This window comes from Mercenaria mercenaria, unplaced genomic scaffold (assembly GCF_021730395.1).
Source record: "Mercenaria mercenaria strain notata unplaced genomic scaffold, MADL_Memer_1 contig_931, whole genome shotgun sequence".
Taxonomy (NCBI): Eukaryota; Metazoa; Mollusca; class Bivalvia; order Venerida; family Veneridae; genus Mercenaria; species Mercenaria mercenaria.
Window position 1 is genome coordinate 36,078 of NW_026463848.1, and position 25,711 is coordinate 61,788.

General features: G+C 35.7%; 1 protein-coding gene across 1 annotated transcript; it reads left to right on the top strand.

Moving 5' to 3' along the window:
* Positions 1-10,915: 10,915 nt before the first annotated feature.
* On the top strand, positions 10,916-23,479 carry LOC128555001 (uncharacterized; the record flags this gene model as incomplete). Its single annotated transcript, XM_053536344.1, has 4 exons — positions 10,916-11,033; positions 20,025-20,149; positions 21,531-21,579; positions 23,409-23,479. Coding segments are annotated over exons 1-4 (339 nt in total), but the record flags the coding sequence as incomplete, so codon positions are not given.
* Between the last annotated feature and the right edge of the window lie 2,232 nt (positions 23,480-25,711).

Sequence of the window (25,711 nt, forward strand, 5' to 3'; positions counted from 1 at the left end):
TAACTAATGAAGATACTGATTTGAAATGTCATTTATGCCATCAGATGGACTCGGACAATCAGGGTAGATAACTTTTGACTGAATTTATGACAAATTACCTCCCTTTATTTTATGTAAATGAATATACCTCAGCAGCATCTAATGAGATTGGTTTTAAATGTTATTTAAGTCTCCCAGGGTAAGGAATAGTCAAGCTAGTACAAAAATGCAGCATTTGAGCTTAGGACCATTGGTATGGAGATTGGCCCTGACTAATATGTGACCCATGGGTCAAAAGGGACTGTTACAAGAAAATATTTATCCTGATTCTATTTAATGTGTATGCCTATGTGATCTATGTCAAAACTTGATGTTATTATTTAGAGCAATGGTATTCAGGTGAGCGATATAGGGCCATCATGGCTCTCTTGTTTTTCAGTTTTCCTTTACACACATTGTGTAAGTTTTTTTTTCTCTGGTTACTAATTTTTTGTTTTGTTTCTTATTTTTGTAAAAAATTGGTACTATCTATAAATCAATCAATCTTAAAATTATGGCCGCGCAATGCTTTTATTAAAGTGAAGTGTAAGATTGTTATAAAACTAACCTGTACATATTTAAGAATATTACAGGAAAGCTTAAAAACATTAGATCATATTAAAGGTGGAGTGCATATAGACATAATTACGTGTCAATTGTGACATATAATTTTCGTGAACATGTTAGAACTAGATTTACTAACTCGTTTTGACTTCATTGAATTGTAGTGAAGATAAAGACAAAATTTAACGGGTCTGGGAATCGAACTTAAACTGAAATATATAATACGTACACTGTAATCGCACTAGGCCAACGAGAAATCACTGACTGCATCCTAAACATACTAAGTGTACTGACTTCATTTTATTTTATTGTTTTGTTTGTTTTTATTTCAAAATGTCATGATATTGTGCGATACCTATATGTGTGCACTTTATTGATGATTAGGTGATGTTCGCTCACGGAAATTCTGTTTTTAGCTTGACTTGTGTTTGACAAATGGCTTTGAAACTTTTATATCTTGTTCAGTATTATAGTCTCTATCAATAGGCAAGAGTACATAACTCTGTCATCTTTTATGGCCCTTTTTGAACTTGGAAATTGGTTCTGTTTTCATATATGTCCATGTTTTGTCAAGACTATTTGACATATGGCTTTTCAGGGCACTCGTTTGGTCGTTTTTGGGGCCGAATATGGGCCCCATTCCCCTCATAAAATAATATGTTTTTTTCCCCTTTCTCAGAAGAAAATTCCCCTGATAATAGGTTGTTTGACACACCTAGATATGAACTCTCTTTCAAGTCATATTATAGTGCCTCTAAGGAAGGTTACTGCTGCAATATAGTTACAGTAGTTAGAAATCACTGAAAACAGTATTAATAAGTGTGAAAAGTAGTAAAATATATATGGCTAAAAACTTCCCCTTTTTGTTTTAAAACGACGAAAAATTCCCCTCTCTGAGGGTATGGGTACCTGTCCCTAAAAGTTGTCTAGTGCCCTGCTTTTAAACTTTAAACACTTGTTTATCATTATGATTTCCAACTGTAGGCAAGAGTACATAACTCTGACAACTATTTTGGCTGAATTATGGCCCTTTTTGGACTTTGAAATTTTTGTCAAAACTATTTGAACTGTGGCTTTGAAACTTTTAACACTAGTATATCAACATGATTTCCATCTGTAGGCAAGTGTACATAACTCTGTCAACTATTTTGACTGAATTATAACCCTTTTTGGACTTGGAAATTAGTTAAATTTTTCATACAAGTCCATATTTTGCCTAACATATAACTTAATAACATATTTGCCGTCATGGTCACACATTGCCATTTAGTGCAAGACTAATTGAAATCCACAAATCCAGGAACATTTTTTGCTTAATCCATTTTTTTCTTTTGTCTGAAAATCTATGGAAATATTTTGACCCCATTCTTCAATCAATTCTTCGAATAGTCGAGCGCGCTGTCATCCGACAGCTCTTGTTAGCTCACATGTCACAAAGTGACAAGGTGAGCTTTTGTGATCGCGCAGCGTCCATCGTCCGTGCGTCCGTCTGTAAACTTTTGCTTGTGACCACTCTAGAGGTCACATTTTTTATGGGATCTTTATGAAAGTTGGTCTGAATGTTCATCTTGATGATATCTAGGTCAAGTTCAAAACTGGGCCACATGCGGTCCAAAAACTAGGTCAGTAGGTCTAAAAATAGAAAAATCTTGTGACCTCTCTAGAGGCCATACTTTTCAATGGATCTTCATGAAAGTTAGTCAGAATGTTTACCTTGATGACATCTAGGTCAAGTTTGAAACTGGGTCACGTGCCATCAAAAACTAGGTCAGTAGGTCAAATAATAAAAAAAACCTTGTGACCTCTCTAGAGGCCATATTTTTCATGGGATCTGTATGAAAGTTGGTCTGAATGTTTGTCTTGATGACACCTAGGTCAGATTTGAAACTGGGTCAACTGCATTCAAAAACTAGGTCAGTAGGTCTAAAAATAGAAAAACCTTGTGACCTCTCTAGAGGCCATACTTTTGAATGGATCTTCATAAAAATTGGTCAGAATGTTTACCTTGATGATATCTAGGTCAAGTTTGAAAGTGGGTCACGTGCCTTCAAAAAATAGGTCAGTAGGTCAAATAAAAAGGAAACCTTGTGACCTCTCTAGAGGCCATATTTTTCATGGGATCTGTATGAAAGTTGGTCTGAATGTTCATCTTGATGATATCTAGGTCAAGTGCAAAACTGGGTCAACTGTGTTCAAAAACTAGGTCAGTAGGTCTAAAAATAGAAAAACCTTTTGACCTCTCTAGAGGCCATATTTTTCAATGGATCTTCATGAAAATTGGTCTGAATGTTCACCTTGATGATATCTTGGTAAAGTTCAAAACTGGGCCACGTGCAATCAAAAACTAGGTCAGTAGATATAAAAATAGAAAAACCTTGTGACCTCTCTAGAGGCCATATTTTTCTTGAGATCTTCATGAAAATTGGTGAGAATGTTCATCTTGATGATATCTAGGTCAAATTCAAAACTGGGTCACGTGCCTTCAAAAACTAGGTCATTAGGTCAAATAATAGAAAAACCTTGTGACCTCTCTAGAGGCCATATTTTTCAATGGATCTTCATGAAAATTGGTCAGAATTTTTATCTTGATGATATCTAGGTCAAGTTCAAAACTGGGTCACATGAGTTCAAAAACTAGGTCACTATGTCAAATAATAGAAAAAACTGATGTCATACTCAGTTCAAAACTGGGTCATGTGGGGACAGGTGAGCGATTCAGGACCATCATGGTCCTCTTGTTTTTCAATACCAATAAGGATGCATAACCTTACATCAGACTCGGTGACCGAGTTTACTAACGTAACCTGTGTTTTACATAGTTATGTTTCTAAATCAAATACTGGATTTTTAACTCTGTTTCAGTCAGTATGTCTCTCACCACACAGTGGTGTAGGAGACATATTGATTTACTCCTGTCTGTGTGTGTGTCTGTCTGTCACAAAGCTTGTCTGCACTCGAAGTCGAACATTTCTCATCCGATTTTCACCAAACTTGAACAAAATGTGTTTGCCTGAATAAGTCCTTGGCCAAGTGCGATAACTAGCCAAATCAGCCCAGGCTCTTCGGAATTATGGCCCTTGACCATAATTACTGAACCATTCATCACCTAGACTCATAAAAATGCTGAACCATTCATTCTAAAACTTGCTCCAAAAACCATTCATACTGAACCATTCATCCTAAAACTTGCTCCAAAAAGTACTGAACCAATCATCCTAGTCCACCTAGACTCACTAAACACTGAACCATTCATCCTAAAACTTACTCCTGAAGTGTACTTTTTAGCTCACCTGTCACATAGTGACAAGGTGAGCTTTTGTGATCACGCAGCGTCCGTCGTCCGTCCGTGCGTCAGTCCGTCCGTCCGTAAACTTTTGCTTGTGACCACTCTAGAGGTCACATTTTTTGTGGGATCTTTATGAAAGTAGGTCAGAATGTTCATCTTGATGATATCTAGGTCAAGTTCGAAACTGGGTCACGTGCCATCAAAAACTAGGTCAGCAGGTCTAAAAATAGAAAAACCTTGTGACCTCTCTAGAGGCCATATATTTCACAAGATCTTCATGAAAATTGGTCAGAATGTTCACCTTGATGATATCTAGGTCAAGTTCGAAACTGGGTCACGTGCCGTCAAAAACTAGGTCAGTAGGTCTAAAAATAGAAAAACCTTGTGACCTCTCTAGAGGCCATACTCTTGAATGGATCTTCATGAAAATTGGTCAGAACGTTCACCTTGATGATATTTAGACCAAGTTCGAAACTGGGTCACGTGCCTTCAAAAACTAGGTCAGTAGGTTAAATAATAGAAAAACCTTGTGACCTCTCTAAAGGCCATATTTTTCATGGGATCTGTATGAAAGTTGGTCTGAATGTTCATCTTGATGATATCTAGGTCAAGTTCGAAACTGGGTGATATGTGTTTAAAAACTAGGTCAGTAGGTCTAAATATAGAAAAACCTTGTGACCTCTCTAGAGGCCATATATTTCATGAGATCTTCATGAAAATTGGTCAGAATGTTCACCTTGATGATATCTAGGTCAAGTTTGAAAGTGGGTCACGTGCCATCAAAAACTAGGTCAGTAGGTCAAATAATAGAAAAACCTTGTGACCTCTCTAGAGGCCATATTTTTCATGGGATCTGTATGAAAATTGGTCTGAATGTTCATCTTGATGATATCTGGGTCAAGTTCGAAACAGGGTCATGTGCGGTCAAAAACTAGGTCAGTAGGTCTAAAAATAGAAAAACCTTGTGACCTCTCTAGAGGCCATACTTGTGAACTGATCTCCATAAAAATTGGTCAGAATGTTCACCTTGATGATATCTAGATCAAGTTTGAAAGTGGGTCACTTGCCTTCAAAAACTAGGTCAGTAGGTCAAATAATGAAAAAACGTTGTGACCTCTCTAGAGGCCATATTTTTTATGGGATCTGTATGAAAGTTGGTTTGAATGTTTATCTTGATGCTATATAGGTCAAGTTTGAAACTAGGTCAACTGCAATCAAAAACTAGGTCAGTAGGTCTTGAAATAGAAAAACATTGTGACCTCTCTAGAGGCCATACTCTTGAATGGATCTTCATGAAAATTGGTCAGAATGTTCAACTTGATGATATCTAGGTCAAGTTTGAAACTGGGTCACATGCCTTAAAAAACTGGGTCAGTAGGTCAAATAGTAAACAAACCTTGTGACCTCTCTAGAGGCCATACTTTTTATGGGATCTGTATGAAAGTTGGTTTGAATGTTCATCTTGATGATATCTAGTTCAAGTTTGATACTGGGTCAACTGCGGTCAAAAACTAGGTCAGTAGGTCTAAAATTATTAAAACCTTGTGACCTCTCTAAAGGCCATATTTTTCAATGGATCTTCATGAAAATTGATCTGAATGTTCACCTTGATGATATCTAGGTCAGTTTCGAAACTGGGTCACGTGCGGTCAAAAACTAGGCCAGTAGGTACTAAAAATAGAAAAACCTTGTGACCTCTCTAGAGGCCATATTTTTCATGAGATCTTCATGAAAATCAGTGAGAATGTTCATCTTGATGATATCTAGGGAAAATTCAAAACAGGGTCACGTACCTTCGAAAACTAGGTCAATAGGTCAAATAATAGAAAAACCTTGTGACCTCTCTAGAGACCATATTTTTCAATGGATCTTCATGAAAATTGGTCAGAATTTTTATCTTGATAATATCTAGGTCAGGATCAAAACTGGGTCACATGAGCTCAAAAACTAGGTCACTATGTCAAATAATAGAAAAACAACGTCATTCTCAAAACTGGGTCATGTGGGAAGAGGTGAGCGATTCAGGACCATCATGGTCCTCTTGTTTTACTATTGTAATGCTGAAAAGTTATTATGGATGATGTAGGTACTAAAGCACTACTTATTATGTCCAAATAATAAAACACAGTTCCAGATTATCTTCTTTATTTTTCTTCAGTGGAAAACCACACAGTTTAAAGAATAACATAATATTAAGAGAGTCTTTAAATAGTACATATTTTGATAGTAGAGAAGAAAACATACTGGTTATGCATGGTGTATACTTGAGTGAAGTGACAACATGGCTATAAGTAGGCTTTGATGAAACAAAACGAAACCAATTAATTTAAAGCTGCTATTTTGTACTATATGTTGTTTTAACCTGAAAATATATTAATTTGTTAGAAAACATGCATCATTATGTTCCCTTCATTTCTTAGACAATCTCTAATATATATATATATATGGGAAATCAACTTACGTCACACTCAGTGTCTCAAATCTAAATAACAGATTTTACATACGTGTTTTTTTTGCAAAGGTGTTATGCTCTAATTGGTCAACATGTTGCTGTACATGTACATATAACTGTTGCAGACCTGGAGGGGACTATAGTAATGCCCTCCGTCTGTCCGTCTGCAAATCTGGATCCTGCAATTACTTAAAAGGTATTAAAGCTAGGTTCATAAAACTGTATGCCAATAGAGGGCAATATGTAGATTATGCATGTACATGACTTATGCTGGTAGGTCAAAGGTCAAGGTCACTACTGAAGGTCAAGTGAAAACTGTTTCTGCTCCATATCTTTTTTGTGCATTGATGGGTTATCTTAGTGCTACACACAAATGTTCCTCATGATGAGACAATGTGTCAATACATAGTCTATGCTTGTCGGTTATAATCTATGCTTGTCGGTTAAAGGTCAAGGCCACCAGTAGGGGACTTCTGTATTGCCACTGCAATACTCGTTCACTTGTTTTGTCTATTTTTCAGTCAAATTTTGTTCAAATGATTCCACTTGACCACTTTTAAGGGCCACTAGAGCTAAAAATAGAAAAATCTTAAAACTACTTCTTCTCATGAACTGCTTGATGGATACTCATCAAATTGGTCTGTAACATCATTTTAAGGTCCTCTCTAAAAATTTTAATGGGGGCACTTGGTGCCTTTTAGGGTTTGCTAGAGCTAAAAATAGAAATACACATTGAATGTACATTTAAACAACTTCTTATAAAGCGCTACGGATCTTCATCAAAGTTGGTCTGCAACATTCTTATAAAGTCTGGTATTAAATTTCATAAAATGGGGCACTTGGCCCCTTTAAGAACACTAAGGAGTAGAGGGGTGGCCTGCTTTAACATGATTTTTCTCCATATTTCTGAAGGAAAAACCAAGATGTGTAGCATACCAAAATGAAGGCAAAAGATTGAACTATACCATGGTACTATTTTAATAACATTTAATGCATCCTGATTCTTTTAAGATAAGAAAATGTAAAACTCTGTTGTTATTTTCAAATAGATATAACTCTCTCATCAGCACTTCAAATGAGCCCAAATTTTGTGTGCAGTATGAGAGGCCCATAAACTACCAAAATATATCACAAATTTCCTAAATTGCCTGAAAAAAGACTTACAGACAAATCAACTATTTTTGGGTATCTGTTTCCTTCCCCAATGAATTAAAAGTGATATAATTCAAGAATGGGATCATTTATTAAAAAACTGTGATACAATTTTATAGAACACCCTTCAAAAGAAACAGACTGCCAATTGTTATGCAATTTCCGTCATAAATAAAGGAATTGAATCACATCAAACACTTCAACAAGTTGTGAATTTCTGTTCTGAGAAAAAGAAGAAAATTATTAAATGAATTGAATCCTTAGGCCCCACCTTCATCAAAGCATGAACTTCCCTTATTTTTCTGTCAACAAATCAGCCATTCCATGTATTATTAGGTCAACAGTTTGAACATTATTTATACTTATTCACAAATAATTAGGCCTTTCCACCAAGACAGTCAGTCAAAATCTGTTATATATACCTGGTGATCATCATCCATATAATTTCGATAACATGAAAGCAGTATAACTCCCATTAATGCTTCCTCTAGAGCCTTGGCCACATTATGATTATTTGAGATTCAGGAAAGCAAATGTTGATGGTTCTCGAAATACTGTGACTAAATTTATAGCCTGGAATATACTTAGAAAATGCATAGGGTTGTCTGCTTGGTGTTTTGCTTGACTGATTTGAAAAATTTGGAACTCACGCAATTTTTAATGTAATGAGAGTCTATGGGAAAATCAGAACTTTCATAACATTTTCGCAGATAGAATTTTTTCTACAATGTAGATTTTAATGAAATTTCTCACAGTCGTAAATAAACATTTGGTCTATAATGTGGTGAAATAAAATGTATACTTTAGGTCTTTGTGCTTATTTTTGAGATATTTGACCATTGTTAAAGTGAACCTCATATTCAAGCTAATTTCAAGACATTATTTTGAATTATTTAACGTGTCAGATGTTTTGATGTCATATTTTAACTTTAGAAAGATAGTAACAGTGCCATTTTAACAAATTTACTCACGGGTTGCCATTAATTCTTAAAATGATTTTCATTTCCGTACACCTAATCCAGGCTTTATTCTACGTTTTTCGGATAAATGACGTTACGCCATCACTTCCGCTTTATTAAACGTGCAGAATTACCTTAAATTCATTTTTTTTGCATCTGATAGAGGAAAGTATGGTGAATATATATGAAATAAAAACAAAAAATGTCAATTTACCCCTTAGAGTATCCTTAAGGAGACACTAGAGCTAAAAATAGAAATATCTTGTAATGAATTTTTGCGGGAGATCATTAAATTTGGTCCATAGCAGTCGTGTAAGTTCCTCTCACAGAATTGTATATCTTGGGTACTTGACCTTTTTAGCTCACCTGTCACATAGTGACAGGGTGAGCTTTTGTGATCGCCCTTCGTCCGTCGTCCGTCCACAATTTCTTGTGAACAAGATAGAGACCACATTTTGCAGGCAGTTTTGATCAAACTTGTACAAAACTTGTATTGGCATGATATCTCAGTTCCTTTCAAAGACTGGCCAGATCCCATCATGGGTTCTAGAGTTATTGCCCCTTAAAGGGCCAGAATTTGCCATTTTTGTACATCAACAATTTCTTGTCTGCACGATAGTGGTTTCATTTATGATTTTATTTTAACCAAACTTGCACACAACTTGTATCACCATAAGATCTTGGTTCCTTTCTTGAACTGGCCAGATCCCATTATGGGTTCCAGAGTTATAGCCCCTGAAGAGCCAAAATGAGCTTTTTGACCTTGTCTGCACAATAGCAGTTTTATTTATGATTTGATTTTTACCAAACTTGCATACAACTTGTATCACCATAAGATCTTAGTTCCTTTCTTGAACTGGCCAGATTCCAGTAAGGGTTTCAGAGTTATGGCCCCTGAAAGGGCCAGAATTAGCTATTTTGACCTTGTCTGCACAATAGCAGCTTCATTTATGATTTGAATTTAACCAAACTTGCACAAAACTTGTGTCACCATAAGATCTTGGTTCCTTTTTTGAACCAACCAGATCCCATAATGGGTTCCAGAGTTATGGCCCCTGAAAGGGCCAAAATTAGCTTTTTTGACCTTGTCTGCACAATAGCAGCTTCATTTATGATTTGATTTTAACCAAACTTGCACACAACTTGTATCACCTCAAATCTTGGTTTCTTTCTTCAACTGGCCAGATTCCATAATAGGTTCCAGAGTTATGGCCCCTGATAGGACCAGATTAGCTATTTTGACCTTGTCTGCACAATAGCAGCTTCATTTATGATTTGAATTTAATCAAACTTGCACAAAACTTATGTCACCATAAGGTCTTGGTTCCTTTCTTGAACCAGATTCCATTATGGGTTCCAGAGTTATGGCCCCTGAAAGGGCCAAAAGTAGCTATTTTGACCTTGTCTGCACAATAGCAGCTTCATTTATGATTTGATTTTAACCAAACTTGCACACAACTTGTATCACCATAAGATCTCGATTCCTTTTTATTCGGCCGAAGGGACAAACTATGTTATCGCCTCGGTGTCTGTATGTCTGTTGGTTAGCAATTTCCCTTCCGCTCTGTAACTCTTGAACCCCATGAAGGATTTCAAAGAAACCTGACACAAATGTTCACTCATTGAAACAATGTGCAGAGCGCATGTTTCGGATGGCTCATTTCAAGGTCAAGGTCACACATAGGGGTCAAAGGTCATATGACTTTGTTTTGTGTGTATATTGCTCTGCATTTGCGTTGATTGCAGTGCTCTTGTTTTTGTTTGGCATATCCTTTTGTTTACTTACAATATTTTTTTTTAATTACTTCCCTTTTATGTTACTATAAATAGCTTATTTAAGAAACTTTTTTATAATTGGCCGTAGGGAAAAACCGAGACCACTTTTCTGTGGTACAACATGGATGGTACCTCCAATTTTTAGGTGTATTTTGACATATCTGTACCTTGTAAGAATTTCTTTTAATTTTGGTTAAATTCTTCCCTTTGTTGGTCCTGTCCTTTGGACTTAGATGTTTTTCTGAGGACTTAGATTTATTTTTAATTTCTTCCCTTTGTTGTTCCTGTCCTTTGGGCTTCATCAGTCAAAATTTTGCTCCTAACATCCTCTGATGTAATCCTTCAGGCATGAAACTACTGGCCTGATTTGAAAATAATTTTATTTGAAGTAACTTTAAGAAAATTTCAACTATATTTTCTCATAATTCTTTTGATTGATCTTGATTATGATTTTTTGACCTTCTTGTCCTTAAGTGCAAGGATAACAGGTGAGCGATATAGGGCCATTTTGGCCCTCTTGTTTATGTATTTTTATACCAAACACAATTGTAACTATTCATGAATCATTGTGTCATATACAAATATAAGGTCAAATAGTCAATTTCATGTGTTGACTAAGGGCCACTTTTGCCCTCGTTTTCTTACAATTTTCATAAAAATCTAGCTGAATGTGATGAAATATTTCTGTAATTTATTATACAGATTGCTTACAACAATAAGCCTAGAAGAAAAATGCAGAGAGAACCAGACTTCAGGGCAACGCTGGAGCGTTTGCAGTCTTGCAGATCTGTGTGTGATGCATTAGACATATTGCAACAGATAATTGGTTTGTATATAATATTAGGTAGAGGATATTTGTTTCTTTATGTGTAAGGTCAAATAAGCTTTATAAGTGAACAGCAGTGCGTGGTTTAGTTAGCTACAAATAAAAATTATAATCAGATGTTTATCGGATAGACAGATTGATATGTCTGGCAAAAGCAACCAAATTTTCTTTTTACTTCATATCTTCAAGGGGTTTTAAACAATATTTTTTAAGGACTGCCTGCATAGATTAATATGTAATAGATACAGTACGAGTTTTTCTTCAAAAGTGTCCTCTTACAAAAACGTAAGAAGCCGTTTCGCTAGGACGAACACCAATATTGTCCGAGGCGAAGCCGAGGATAAAATTGGTGTTCATCCTAGCTAAACGGCTTCTTACGTCTGTAAGAGGACACTTTTGAAGAAAAACGTGTAACTGTATCTGACTTATACAACGATAATTGTACAGAATATATTAATGAATGAATAAATAAATAAATAGAAATATTTTTTTCGAAAGATAAACATTAAATTATTATCGTGTGCCTTTCTAAATATACTGTATCAGCTATAGTGGTATAACCCGAAATTTTCGTGCATTCAAATTTCAAACGGATGGCTGTACATGTGTTTGTACATTGGTATACATCACTACATGATATACAAGTTCTTAAAAATGACAGACGCTTTTTTGACGAGGAAACAAACGGACAGGACGAAATCCTAGACCTCTTAGTACCATCCCTGACTGTTTACATTGAGGCATCGGAGCTCCGTTGCTGGATGTGTCATTTTGTAATGTAGGTACGATATATTTTATCTGTTTATAAATATTACATTTTAACAGTTTAATAGAGGTTTGTTGTGAATTTAATCTTGGACTTTATAAAAGGGGTCTATAATATCTCTTGGCAATACACCGGCCTTAAATGTTTTAAAAACAGCCTGTTAAATGGAAAAAGGCCACAAGAGGTAAAGTGAGCTATGTAGGCTCACAAAAAGAATGGTTACTAAGCTCACCTGAGCACATAATGCTCTTTAAGGATCAATGAATGCCTGCTTCATGTTAACATTGATAACACTCTAATATCACCCTTGCTAAATCATTGTGTATCTACCTTGAACACAATATTCAAATGAATATCACCAGGCAGAGTGTTATTTATAAACAAATAACAAATTGTTTACTCTTCTCGTGAGAAATTACAAATATTTAGGGCCTAATATAAATGATATTTGATTAGGTCTAGAAAACAGTTGTTTGTTTTCGCTAATCCTTTGGTAATCTGTGTTCCTTCAATAAAGTTTGGTTATGTTCTGTTCTGTTCAGTAAGATTGGATTTTTCTTGTAAATTTACGTTACACGAGATTATTAGTAATTCTAATATGCTTGTCTCTGTTAAAATAAGCTTACACTAGAATGACATCACGTTAACGTACGGTGACGTCAATGTTTTTGTTGCCACCAAAAAAGAGTGCTACTACATTTTATCTATTGTTTTAGATTAAGGGCATATTAGAATCGAAATAATATAAAGCAAACCGTGTTTTAACACTATACACTCGGGCGGTAATACGTCGTACAAATAAGTTCTGCGCATGATTGACAGGAAGGCAAACAGTACAATGGTAAAGAACGAAGATGCGATGGCGAAGGGCGACAGTATGATGGACTGTCACCATCATACTGTCGCGCTGTGCCATCGGACTGTCTTGTTATCGTCATCATACTGTCACGCTTCGTCATCGTACACTCATACCTTCGCCTTCATTGGGAGCAGGCGCTGGCCGTAACGGAACATCGTAGTTTTCACATGGTGCGGCCCACTTAATATATTTAATTTGTCAGGTATTGCAGATGTTCTATGCTGACTGTGGTCTAAAGCTATCATTGCCGTTCTGTTTATAAGTTGAAATTAATGATTCTTTCCTGTGTTGTTTAAAAAGCTTTATTTGCATTGCAATTCTATAATATTGATGCCTTCAACAGAAGATAGCCAAAAATTAATTCACCTTAAAACATCTGGCACAGTTTATGACTGCACGTGATTTTCACGTGCAGGTAGTTAACTGATAGAGTGCGTTCATACAAGACAGTTCTATTTATAAAGTGTCCGCTTACAACCGTAAGAAGACACTTTTACAATAGCTCTGCTGGGGGTATAGTCGTTTAAGTAGAGCGCAGATTGCAAGATTGTGAGGTCAGTCCCTAGGCAAGGTGTATGTTCTACATGACGATTTGATGAAAGACATTGTGTCTTAAACATTCATCATACACCTCCTATTCATGTGGAGAAGTTTGCAGTTACTTGCGGAGAACATGTTATTACTAGTACAGAACCCAGGAACTTTGGTTGGGTTAACTGCCCTCTCTTACATAACTAAAATACTGTTGAGAAAATACGGCTTAACCCAAAACAAACTTGCAAGCAAAATTCACTAAATTCTACTAGTATTGCAACATGTGCAATGCTATGACAACTCGATGTTTATGTTGAAAAAGTAAAATACATACATTTCGAGGGGTAAGTGCCAGAAGGTGCTATGTACCATATTTTACGTTTTTCACTTTTTTGCATTTTCTGGTAGAGTTTTTCAAGCTGCACATTTTGCACCAACTTGCATCATTATATCATATTTCTTTCCTAAGTTATTTAATTGGGATCAAACCAGTCATTGCAGAATCTCTGTTAATAAGTTATGCCAAAAACAGTTTTCATTACATAGCATGTTATCAAAGTAAGTTTATCTTATTTGAAATGAACCAAAACAATCTATATACTAATAGCTGCTTTTGGCAAACTGCATTTTAAGGCTTTGGGAGGATTTTTCAAAATCCATAACATGATATGTAAAGATAGCACGTTTTAGCAGAGCAGTTTTCTACATATTATGCATTTACCCAACTGAGCCAGAAAAAGTCATGTAAAGATAGGACCTAAACCTTACTGATATTTTACAGTAGTGCAACAGCCATATTGTGCTATGTTATGATAGAAGATTCTGGTTGAAGGCCCGGTAGTAAGATTGTTTGTCATTTGCATGTCAAGAAGCAGACATTCCACGATAGGTTTATTTGGCAGTGTTGACTTTTACTGTTTTTTCAATAATTAGGTGACGAAAACGGACTATCAAGTTTAGAGTGTGTGGCAGATATTGTATTTTGCACCGGAATGTTGAACATTCATCCTGTTTAAATGTTTTAGAAAAAAGAGTGGAAGTTATTAAAAGTGAAGTAGACTTACTACTGTCAGCAAATGATCTTGGAAGAGGAAAAATCAAACCTTATTAATTGAAACTGCTTTTTATAAGCTAGTTGGAAACATATTGGCAAAGATCCTTCACATTTATGACGACACTCTTGAAGAAAGAATGGAAAAGTATATTGCCTTTGTGTTAAACTGGCATTATTCAGATTATGGAGGAATAACTGTAGCTTGATTATGTGTTAGTAGCAGACCTTTTCCCATTAGTACTGGCTAATAACACAAAGCGCAATGTTTTATTCTACACAAATAATGTTGAAGAGTCAGTCAGCACAATGAAACCAACCAGAAGTGATTTACTTGCCATTGCAGATAAAAGTAAGTGTAACTTCTATACATCCTTTCTGGAATTTTGGATCAGTTTGAAAGATACCTTTAAAATCCAGACTCTAAAATATACTTTGCCTCGCCATTACAAGGTGAACAATTTGACTAACAAAAACAACAAATATACACCTACCACTAATGATAAATCAACACCACAGAAAAGAGCTACATCAAGAAAAAAGCAGTTTTTATAATGCCTGAGGAGTTCCATACTAGAAAAGGAAAAGCAATACCAGAAATATGGAATCAATGTGGATAAAAGTTACAGGCTGTCAGGTGCGGAGTATAAATCAGCAGATGGAAAGCCAAACACCACTAGTTGAGCCAGTAGGCTGTAGCAACTGCAGACAAAATGTGACACAAAAGTTACATCAGAACAAAGGCAACAATTCTTTAAATCAGTTTGGTCATTGACAAATTATGATAGACAAAAAGATGTTTGTCAATTGCAGAAGGGACAGACACTAAAACATATTAAAGCCTAATCAAAATGAAAACAGGTGTCGAGAAGAATTTCTTTCGAAATTGAAAATAAAGGTATTCAGTTTGTAAGACGATTTTTTTAAAGATAACTTCAATAGGTAAGGCATAACTATATTGATCATACGTTGAAGAACAAAAAGGACGGACATTTTACAGGAAGTGCTTAGAGAGGAAAACAAACCCTTATAACGTAATTTCTCAAAGTAGAATAGATGCAGTGAAAAAGCATACTGAATCTTTCCCACCCAAGTGCACATTATGTACGAGAAGGGAAAAGGAGACAGTTCCTTGATTTGCATCTCACACTGCCAAAAATGTATGACCTCTATCTGGAGGAGTAAAAATATTAAAACAAAGCCAGTTTTATTGGAAGGATACAGATTAATGTTGTACGTAAGAAGGACCAGTGCAACAGATGTAACTAGTTTTACATGGCACAGCAAGAATGAATTATGATTTATGAACAAAATAATGCTTTTGACAAACCTAATCAAAGAAAGACACCAAACCAAAATGGCAAGCTTAATTAAGTTTGCATTAAGGTCGCAGCAAGATTGCAGTTGCGATCTTAACAAACATGCAGCAAGATTGGGATTGGAACTATCGCAAACATAATTTAAGCTTGCGCAAAGTAATTTGCGCGCTTCCTGCAACCTATTTAAGACCTTGCAAGCTTTTAAGGTTGCGCATGCTTGCGACTGGAACCCTAGTGATCTTAATTGCGACCTTGCAAGTTTACACAATCATAATAAGCTTGCGCAATCTTGCAAACGCGCACAATCATAACGCGATTGTAAGCTTGCAAGAACTTGCAAGCTTACACACATATATATCAGTGTACTGAAAAACATTTGCAAGTCCCGTGCAACCTTGTAAACATAAAAAGGTTTCGCAAGCTTGCAAACTCAACTGTCTTTCCAAACATTGTTTAGGTTTATAAGACAGTTTTAAGAAGTTTAGGATGTAAAAAATTTAATTATAAACAATTTTATAAAACAATATTTGTAGTGATCAGTAGATATTAAGACTCAACAATCAGGGACAATAGTTTTTAAAACAACATATTTTGACATAAAAAGTTTAATATTGGGTTTTATATATAACCTCCCTTTTATATGTATCAGTGAACTAAAAGAGTTTTAAAAAGGTTATAGGTAATGAATTTGAAAAACTGAAAATGATTCCCTCCAGAAGACAACAAGCAAATACTGTTGCCAATTAAGTATCATTCAAAGCAACCTATTTCTGCCGCAAAGAAAAAGTATCTATCGCAACTATGCAAGAGTGGTAATATTCCTGAATATTTCCATGTATTACACGGCTTTAATTAACAGTAAAAACAGTACCAGAGATTGTTTACCAGAACCAAATGCTGTTCAAGATTCAAGCAATAACTCCAATAGTAACTTAACACTGAGAGTCAGATAAATTTACCACTACATTTTAAATGTGACTGACAATGTGGTTTCTAAGACTTAGCCCTCTCCTTTCCCTTGCATTTACGCTACTTTTTGCATCCCATCCCCTTTACTTTTAGTAAGTTTTCGTGGCTCCTCTTTATTTTGGCAGCCGAATCCCAAGACGGTACATGATTGTTTTTTCCTACTTGTGTGGGTGTGTTTGTAAGCTTGTGAGTCTATAACGGTGCCCCTACTGTTTTCTTATGTGTTGCTTGTTCGTTTTTCTATGTTATTCAGTTGATCGTCGTTGTGTGTTTGTCTTTGGTACATGAGTGTCTGCGCTACTGTGGTTTAAGTTGTAGTGCGACTGTTTTTAAAGAACATGGCATTCCCTTGTATATTTGTCCTTGTTCAACTTTCCCCCTTCGGATTCCTCCCCTACCCCCGACCCAATTTCGCCCCTTACCATTTCCTTCCCCTTTATCAATATTTAGCTGATATTAATATGTACTTGTTGGATGTTTGAAGCAACCCGTCTGAAATTTTTCCATTACAGCTTCTTTTTGTTGTGGGCCTACTATGTAAATGCGTGGCTCTGGGGCTGTGTTTTAGGTGCTCTGTGCTTCCGAGAATTCTTGCATAAAAACTACTTTTTTCACTGGATCCGCCCATGTATTAACGGGAGAAAAATCGTGTGCAAACAAGGCAATTCACGTGCTGTTAATACCCGATTTTTATTTTTGAAATGCTTTCCCAGGGACGTATATGTAATTCTGCGCAGATTGACATCTGCATGATCTGGTATCTGCGTCTTTTTTCTTTCATAAAAACCTCTTCTTGAAGCATTAAAGATGCAATCTAAACCATAGAATGTTTTACTGTATCAGTAACTAACGCCAAATGCGCTGCCCCCAACATTGTTCGTACTCGTTTCTTCCCTTGTTTACTCCCCTTTTAGAACTCTGCGTCAATTCAGATTTTGTAGACAACCGTGAATTTTAAAGAATCGCGTGTTTACCTGTGCGATTCTTTGTTTTTAGGTATCATATTTATGATTTTGGTAAGTATCAGTCAGTATGTTTTTATCTAATTTCTCGAAGAATTTATATAAACAGCTCGGAAACTTGACACTACGTTCGTACTCATCCGTACTCCAACTGCGTGTCCGTACTCAATATAACTCGAATGTAAAGTTATTATTCTTGAAATTGTGATCGAGTCCACCAAATTGTTAAATGATATGAACAATTATTGGTAATTTTATGTTTGTAATAATGAGAGATAAAAAAATCGCTTAAAAACCTTCAGGATGTGCTTTTGATAGCGTTGTTTATTTCCGGGCCCTGGATACGGATATTTAAAACATGTTTACCGTTTCCAAGAACAACTGGAATGGTAAATAAAAAATGTACCGGAATCGTCAAGTCATCACATATGAAAACAATACATAAATCGTCGTGAAATATATTTTTATGCAAGAATAGCGACAATACACATCTATTTTGTGTATTAACGTCTGCAGAAGCCCTTGGGATATGTTTGTGACCTCGACCTTCGGTCTCGGTCACAAACAATCCCGCGGGCTTCTGCAGACGTTAATACACAAAAAAACGTGTATTATCCCTACAATCTACCCTTACCTATTATCTTTTTTAGTGTGTAACAATAATGAAAGTTACATAGATTACAGTCATAAACATGTGTATCAAACTTTATATCTCTATTAATGCAGTGTTTATATTTCATAACATTACATTAATGTATTATGAATTACATAAACACATTAACTAAAACATTGTACATAGATGATTCTTAATACATGATAAGACAGACTAATAAGAGCTAAATGGAGCTATATACATATAGGCTATTTGTGACTTGAAAAGTCTTAAGCTAAGACAAAGAAAGCATCATGCCATAAGAATCTATGTTTTTATAGAATGTATTTGTATGCCAAAAAACTTACATTTATGTCAACTTTGCATATGCTAGAAGATTCTATTGCTTTATAGAATGTTTTCGACACTTACAAAAACTATGACATGTAACATCTTCACCAGCTATCAATTTATAGCATGTTCTGGCTCAGTATTGTTTCGAAAGTTTTAACAGAATTGTACATGCCAAAACCAGATATCTTTCGATGGAATGTTTTAGTTATTCTGATATTTGCAAATAAATGGCCTTTTAGTTGTGCCAAAACAATTTTTTTGGATTTGACCTAATTTACTAAAGATATCAACAAAATACATATATCATGTATTAAATAATGATAAAGTAAATAAAACCATAGTTTTGATATCTCAAAATACCCTACTATTAAAAAGAAAAAAGAAAAAAACGCTCTCCTGTAAAATTTTAAAAAATGCACATAGCAGGTTCTGGCACTTACCCCTCGATTTGTAGTTCTAAGAAGTTTACAACTTCCTTTACACTTTTTAAGCTTGACAGTTTGAAATTTTGCACAAGCAAGCATTGTTATTCTAATTTTCAGCATATGAAATAGTTAGTGTAACAATTTGTCCGAAATCTCTTGGTCTTAAAGTAGTATTTATTATCAATAATGGTAGAAAGCGGATATTTTGGTTTAATACATGAATTAAATGGAATAGATAAAACATTGAATGAGATATAGTAGAGCTGTTTTGCAGGGAAAATGACTTCAAAAGTAATGTAGTATAGTGATGTTATAAACATATACTGACTATAAAAAGGAATTGCTGCGGAACTTGAATAAACTGAATTTCCATGGCTCCCTTGACCTGCAATGCTTCCAAGATATTGTCAGCAACTGCATCATTCTTGAAGATGCCTTCAGTTTGTGTGAAATCCCTGTGATTAGGAGCAGTAATGTAGCAGTCTGTAATTAGGAGTCTGTAATGTTCAGCTAGAAGGGACTTCAAAGGTTAAGCTTTGATATTGTAGAATATTTAATATACTTATCAAAATGTATTATTTCATTCATCTTTGTCCAGATAATGTTGAGCATTTTCTAGACTTCAAAGGGATCTGGCTGTCCTGCAGATGGATACTTGTTGATGTGTAAACATTCTTAGAGGCTGCATTTTATACCTGGTTTACATGATTCTTGATCAGAATAATGAGCTTCAGTAAAATCTAGACCGGGTTGAATCTGGGTCATTTGAGTTAAACAGCAATGTCAGTAGGAAACCTGGTTTTCTTCCTGGTCTTCATGTTTTTTTCATGTTGAAATCTAGGTCAAATTTGAAAGTGGGTCATCTTTATTAGGGCCTCAATGGCCAAGTGGTTAAGACTTAAATCACTTGCCCCAACCAGTGTGAGTTTGAAACCTTACTTTAGTTGTAGAATTTTTCATGTGGGGAAGCCATCTAGTTGGCTAACCCAAAGTCGGCGGTTATACCCAGGTGCCTGTCCCTGCCTGAAACAGCAAGGAGAGGCACCTTACTTCATGTTTATATCTGTGTAAACTACAGTTTCAAAACTTATATTTTCATTATTGTTTTAACAGTAAACCTTTGAAAGACTTTGAATAAAAGAATGAATTTTATTCTGCAGATGCTAAGATGGATTTAGTTATCCCAGCTACTAGAGAGGATGTAGATCTGATTGTAAGAGAGTTTGAGGAGAGACTTAGACAAGGGGAAAACCCATCAGATGTGGATCTGTCTTCCGAAGTACAGGTATTTGTATTTTAGATACATAATTATATGGATATCAGTTAACCTTTAGCCTGTTGGCGGCTAGTGGTTTTGTCTTTGCTACCATTGCAGACCAAGATCAGCCTCCATGGATCATGGTCTACACTGTTCAGTAATAAGCGGTACTGCTCAAATTGAATGATGGACAAGTCAATTTTAGAAATTTAGCAGGGTAAAGAAATACCAACTCAGTGGATTACAGTTACCCTGTTCTACACTAGGAACCATCTTAGAAAACAAGCCTTTACCAAAAACAGAACCTGTATCTACCTGATTGGGCAAACTTGGTGGGCCAGAACAGTTGTTTTTAAATTCAGATCTCCTAAAAATGGAATAGAATATAGCTGCTGTTTCTAACTTTTGCTATCTGAATATCTGCATAAAAAGGAAATCTTGGCTTTAAAAAAAAAAAGAGACAACTTTAGCCAGATTTTTGACTTTTTGTGTGATATTTGCAAGACTTTTTAATACATTTGCAGTCGTCATATGCACTGTGTTACAGTGTAACTCTTGTATTATTACATATACCAAACTTTGAATGTGAATTCATGTGTGTATTATACATAGGTTGGGTCTTTGTGAACACAGTGGTGGTACTCCGACAACACTCTTGAAAATCCATCTTGATCATTGCTGTTATGAACTTTAAACCAACCGTGTATTTGACAGTCTTGTATGCAGTTCTAGTTTTCATCAACATTCTCCTTTCTCCGCCAGTGGTCTAGTGGTAACACGCTTGACTATCAATCCAGAGGTCCGGGGTTCGAATCCCAGTCCAGGCACTGGAAATTTCTGAGATGCTCTTGAGTGTCTCCCGCCTAACTAAGAGGTCTGTACTGGTTCTTCCCAGGAAAGACAGCTTTGCGTGTATCAGTGCTTTACATCGGGCACGTTAAAGAACCAGACCTGTCTATTTGCAAAGTGCTAGGCTAAGTTAGCCAGACAGGCCTGTATCTAAAAAGGATTTCTTTCTATCTGTTCTGTGGGCTTTATCTCACTCTGTCATTCTGGTCAGATTGCTCTGTGTCTGTACTAGTAGAGGATGAATTTCATGCCCTGTGTGGCTGCGTTTGCTATATGTAAAGCGCCTTTGAACGTGCTTATTATGAAAAGGGCGCTATATAAATCTGGTATAATAATAATAATGATAATCTAATATTACAGTTAAAAATTAGAATTTTAAATTCCAGTTGTCCTTTTTAAGTTGTGAAACTCTGTTGTGTGTGATATACATAGGGCCCTAAGACTTTTATCTGATGTTACCGTAGAGCTGAGTTTTATGTTAATCTTATGTCTGTTATTGTAGTTTTTCATGTCAGTTAGTTGTAATTAACTAAACCTCGAACAATATCTTTGTATTTAGGAGAAGCTAAAAAGGTTCCTGGATTCCTTCATTTTGCCAGAACATAAAGGTGTGTACTCATTTGTTTTACAGTGATCTTTTAAAAATATTCTTGAATTATTTAAGAAATAATATATCCCAAACAATTTGTCGTTGAATAAAGTCATTGTTTGGAGTTTAGATACGAAGGCATTATATCACGAGGGTGCAGCCTGAGTGATATAATAATACGCATCTAAATGGCAAACAATGATTGTATTCACATGCAAATCACTGTTTGAGATATATTATTTCGATTCCAACATGTTATCAAGGATTATTATGTCTCCCCCCACTATGTTTTTGCCCTGTCCGTCCGTCCTTCCGTCACACTTCATTTCTGATCAATAACTGGAGAACCATTTGACCTAGAACCTTCAAACTTCATAGGATGGCAGGGCTTATGGAGTAGACAGCCCCTATTGTTTTTGGGATCATTCCATCAAAGGTCAAGGTCACAGGGGCCTGAATATGAAAAACCATTTCCGATCAATAACTCGAGAACCACTTGACCCAGAATGTTGAAACTTCATAGGATGATTGGACATGCAGAGTAGATGACCCCTATTGATTTTGGGGTCACTCTATTAATGGTCACAGTCACAGGGGTCTGAACATGGAAAACCATTTCCGGTCAGTAACTTGAGAACCACTTGACCCAGAATGTTGAAACTTCATAGGATGATTGGACATGCAGAGTAGATGACCCCTATTGATTTTGAGGTCACTCTATTAAAGGTCAGGGTCAAAGGGCCTGAACATGGAAAACCATTTCCGGTCAGTAACTTGAGAACCACTTGAACCAGAATGTTGCAACTTAATAGGATGATTGGACACGCAGAGTAGATGACCCCTATTGTTTTTGGGGTCACTTTATCACACCTGTTCATAACTACGGATTGTTCGTAGTTTCTATGAATTTGTGTTTGAAAATACGGAGTACGATTTACCAAACAATACTACGGAGATCGGCCAGATCAAAATGATGCAAAATCGCGAGTGGGGAAAATGGAAATGTCTACATATACAGTGTAACTGGTTCGGATAATTTGCCTTCATTTCAGGTAGCAAAAAATCGACACTGATACACATTCTGCGTTTTATGTTATCTGCAATCAGTTAGCGGATAAATTATCGGGAGAAGAAGCTCTTACTGGTTTGTTTTGATTGCTACTGATTAAATGATTTTATTCCTTTAATTTTCGAGAAATAAACAAATCGGTGAAACATTAAATTGTATTTTCTTGTAGTTTTTTAAATTGAAAGTAGATCGTCTGCTGTCATTTTTCATGAAATGATTTTAATAAGAGGTAATGTCACCGTAAACTTTAATGTCAGATACTGCCAAATGCTACTAAACTGTCTCCGTATCAACATAATTTGTAAACATATTGCTGAAACTGGAGATTTTGGCGGTATTTAGAAAAGTGTAATCATATCCGGATATAATATTTTTGGATGAATATCGAGAAGCTGTGTTCTGAAATTTTAACATTTAAGTAACAGACATGATTGATATTATTGTAACAGAAATGATTCTAGAATTTATTTTTATAACACCTACATATATCAGACTTATATTCTACAGTCCTGCTAGTATTTTATTGAGTTGGGTAACTCTGAATTTAAGCGTTCAGATGGTGTGCACACAAGGTATTAGGTAACAAAAGTGGACAATAATTTGCAAATTCTTCTGCAAAGAATTTTCTTTCAATCTTTTATTGTGTCCTTCCTGATCATAGTTTAATCTTTCTCTGAACAATGAGGGAGAAGGTAGCAAACAATTTTACTTATATATTTTCACCCATTGCAAAGGAAGAAAATTATTAAAATTTAGTAGGTGTTGTATGAACATTTCAGATGGTCCAAAAGAAGATGAAATTGCCAGACAGTTATCTAGGCAGATTTCAGAGCAGAAAGAAAAGGAAATGGTAATAGTTTTAAGTTAACAAGTTTTCTTTAATATGGCAAATTTGGCCAGGACTGTTTAACCTTTAGCCTGCTGGCGGCAAGTGATTCTGCCTTTGCGATCAGTGCAGACCAAGATCAGCCTGCACATCCGTGCAGTCTGATCATGGTCTGCACTGTTTGCTATCCAGTCAGTAAATTTTCAGTGAACACCCCTTCGAATGATAAATGGTATTGCCCAAATTGAATGATGGACCAGTCCATTTTAGATATTTAGCAGGCTAAGGGTTAATGAATTTTCTTTCATATGGCACATGTGGCATAAAAGAATATTGTTTTTTTTTATGACTGGCAAATTTGGCCATAAAAGCTCTTTGAGTTTTCTCATCTTTGTCAACTTAGGCCATCAAAGTTAATGAGCTTTTTAGCTCACCTGTCACATAGTGATAGGGTGAGCTTTTGTGTCCGTCGTCCGTCCGTCCGTCGTCAGTCCACAATTTCTTGTCTGCACGATAGTGGTTTCATTTATGATTTTATTTTAACCAAACTTGCACACAGCTTGTATCACCATAAGGTCTTGGTTCCTGTCTTGAACTGGCCAGATCCCATCATGGGTTCCAGAGTTATGGCCCCTGAAAGGACCAAAATTAGCTATTTTGACCTTGTCTGCACAATAGCAACTTTATTTATGATTTGATTTTAACCAAACTGGCACACAACTTGTATCACTATAAGATCTTGGTTCCTTTCTTCAACTGGCCAGATTCCATTATGGGTTCCAGAGTTATGGCCCCTGAAAGGGCCAAAATTAGCTATTTTGACCTTGTCTGCACAATAGCAGCTTCATTTATGATTTGATTTTAATCAAACTGGCACACAACTTGTATCACCATAAGATCTTGATTCCTTTCTTGAACTGGCCAGATCCCATTATGGGTTCCAGAGTTATGGCCCCTGAAAGGGCCAGAATTAGCTATTTTGACCTTGTCTGCACAATAGAAGCTTCATTTATGATTTGATTTTAACCAAACTTGCACACAACTTGTATCACTATAAGGTCTTGGTCCCTTTCTTGAACTGGCTAGATTCCATTATGGGTTCCAGAGTTATGGCTCCTGAAAGGGCCAGAATTAGCTATTTTGACCTTGTCTGCACAATAGCAGCTTCATTTATGATTTGAATTTTATCAAACTTGCACAAAACTTGTGCTGCCATAAGATCTCAGTTCCTTTGTTGAACCGGCCAGATCCCATAATGGGTTCCAGAGTTATGGCCTCTGAAAGGGCCAAAATTAGCTATTTTGACCTTGTCTGCACAATAGCAGCTTCATTTATGATTTGATTTTAACCAAACTTGCACACAACTTGTATCACCAGAAGATCTTAAAATTGGCTATTTTGGCTTTTGCAGCCATATAGAGACTTTATTTATGGTTTTATTTGATACAAACTTCCAAAATACCTTCAACAGCAATAAATCTTGGATTCCATGACAAATCAGATCCAATTGTAGGTTTCAGAGTTATTTGATTGGCCTGATTGTAGTCAAAATGGATTTATATTAGTAAGTACTTATAGGACTTATTTGAAATTTCATTATTGTCATTAGTTGGACTGAGCCAATCAGAGTAGATAACTATGGACTGATTTTATGTCAAATTACCTCCCTTTATTTCAAATTAAAATGGGTATATCTCCGTAACTCATGAAGATACTAATCTGAAATTTCATTTATGTCAACAGATTTATTTGGCAGATCCTTCTTTTGATCACTTACAATAATTTTCTTTTTAATTACTTCCCTTTTACGTTAATATAAGTAGCCTATTTTTAATAACTTTTTTATTATTGGCCGTAGGGAAAAACCAAGACCACTTTTCTGTGGTACAACATGGGATGGTACCTCCAATTTTTAGGTGTATTTTGACTTATCTGTACCTTGTAAGATTTTTTTTTTTTTTTTTGGTTAAATTTCTTTCCTTTGTTGTTCCTGTCCTTTGGACTTAGATATTTTTTCTGAGGACCTTCTTGTCCTCAAGTGCAATGATAACAGGTGAGCGATTTAGGGCCATCATGGCCCTCTTGTTTCATGTTTGGCCAAAAGTAGTTACTTTTTAGCTCACCTGTCACGTAGTGACAGGGTGAGCTTTTGTGATCGTCCGTCCGTCGTCCGTCCACAATTTCTTGTCTGCACGATTGTGGTTTCATTAATGATTTTATTTTAACCAAACTTGCACACAACTTGTATCACCATAA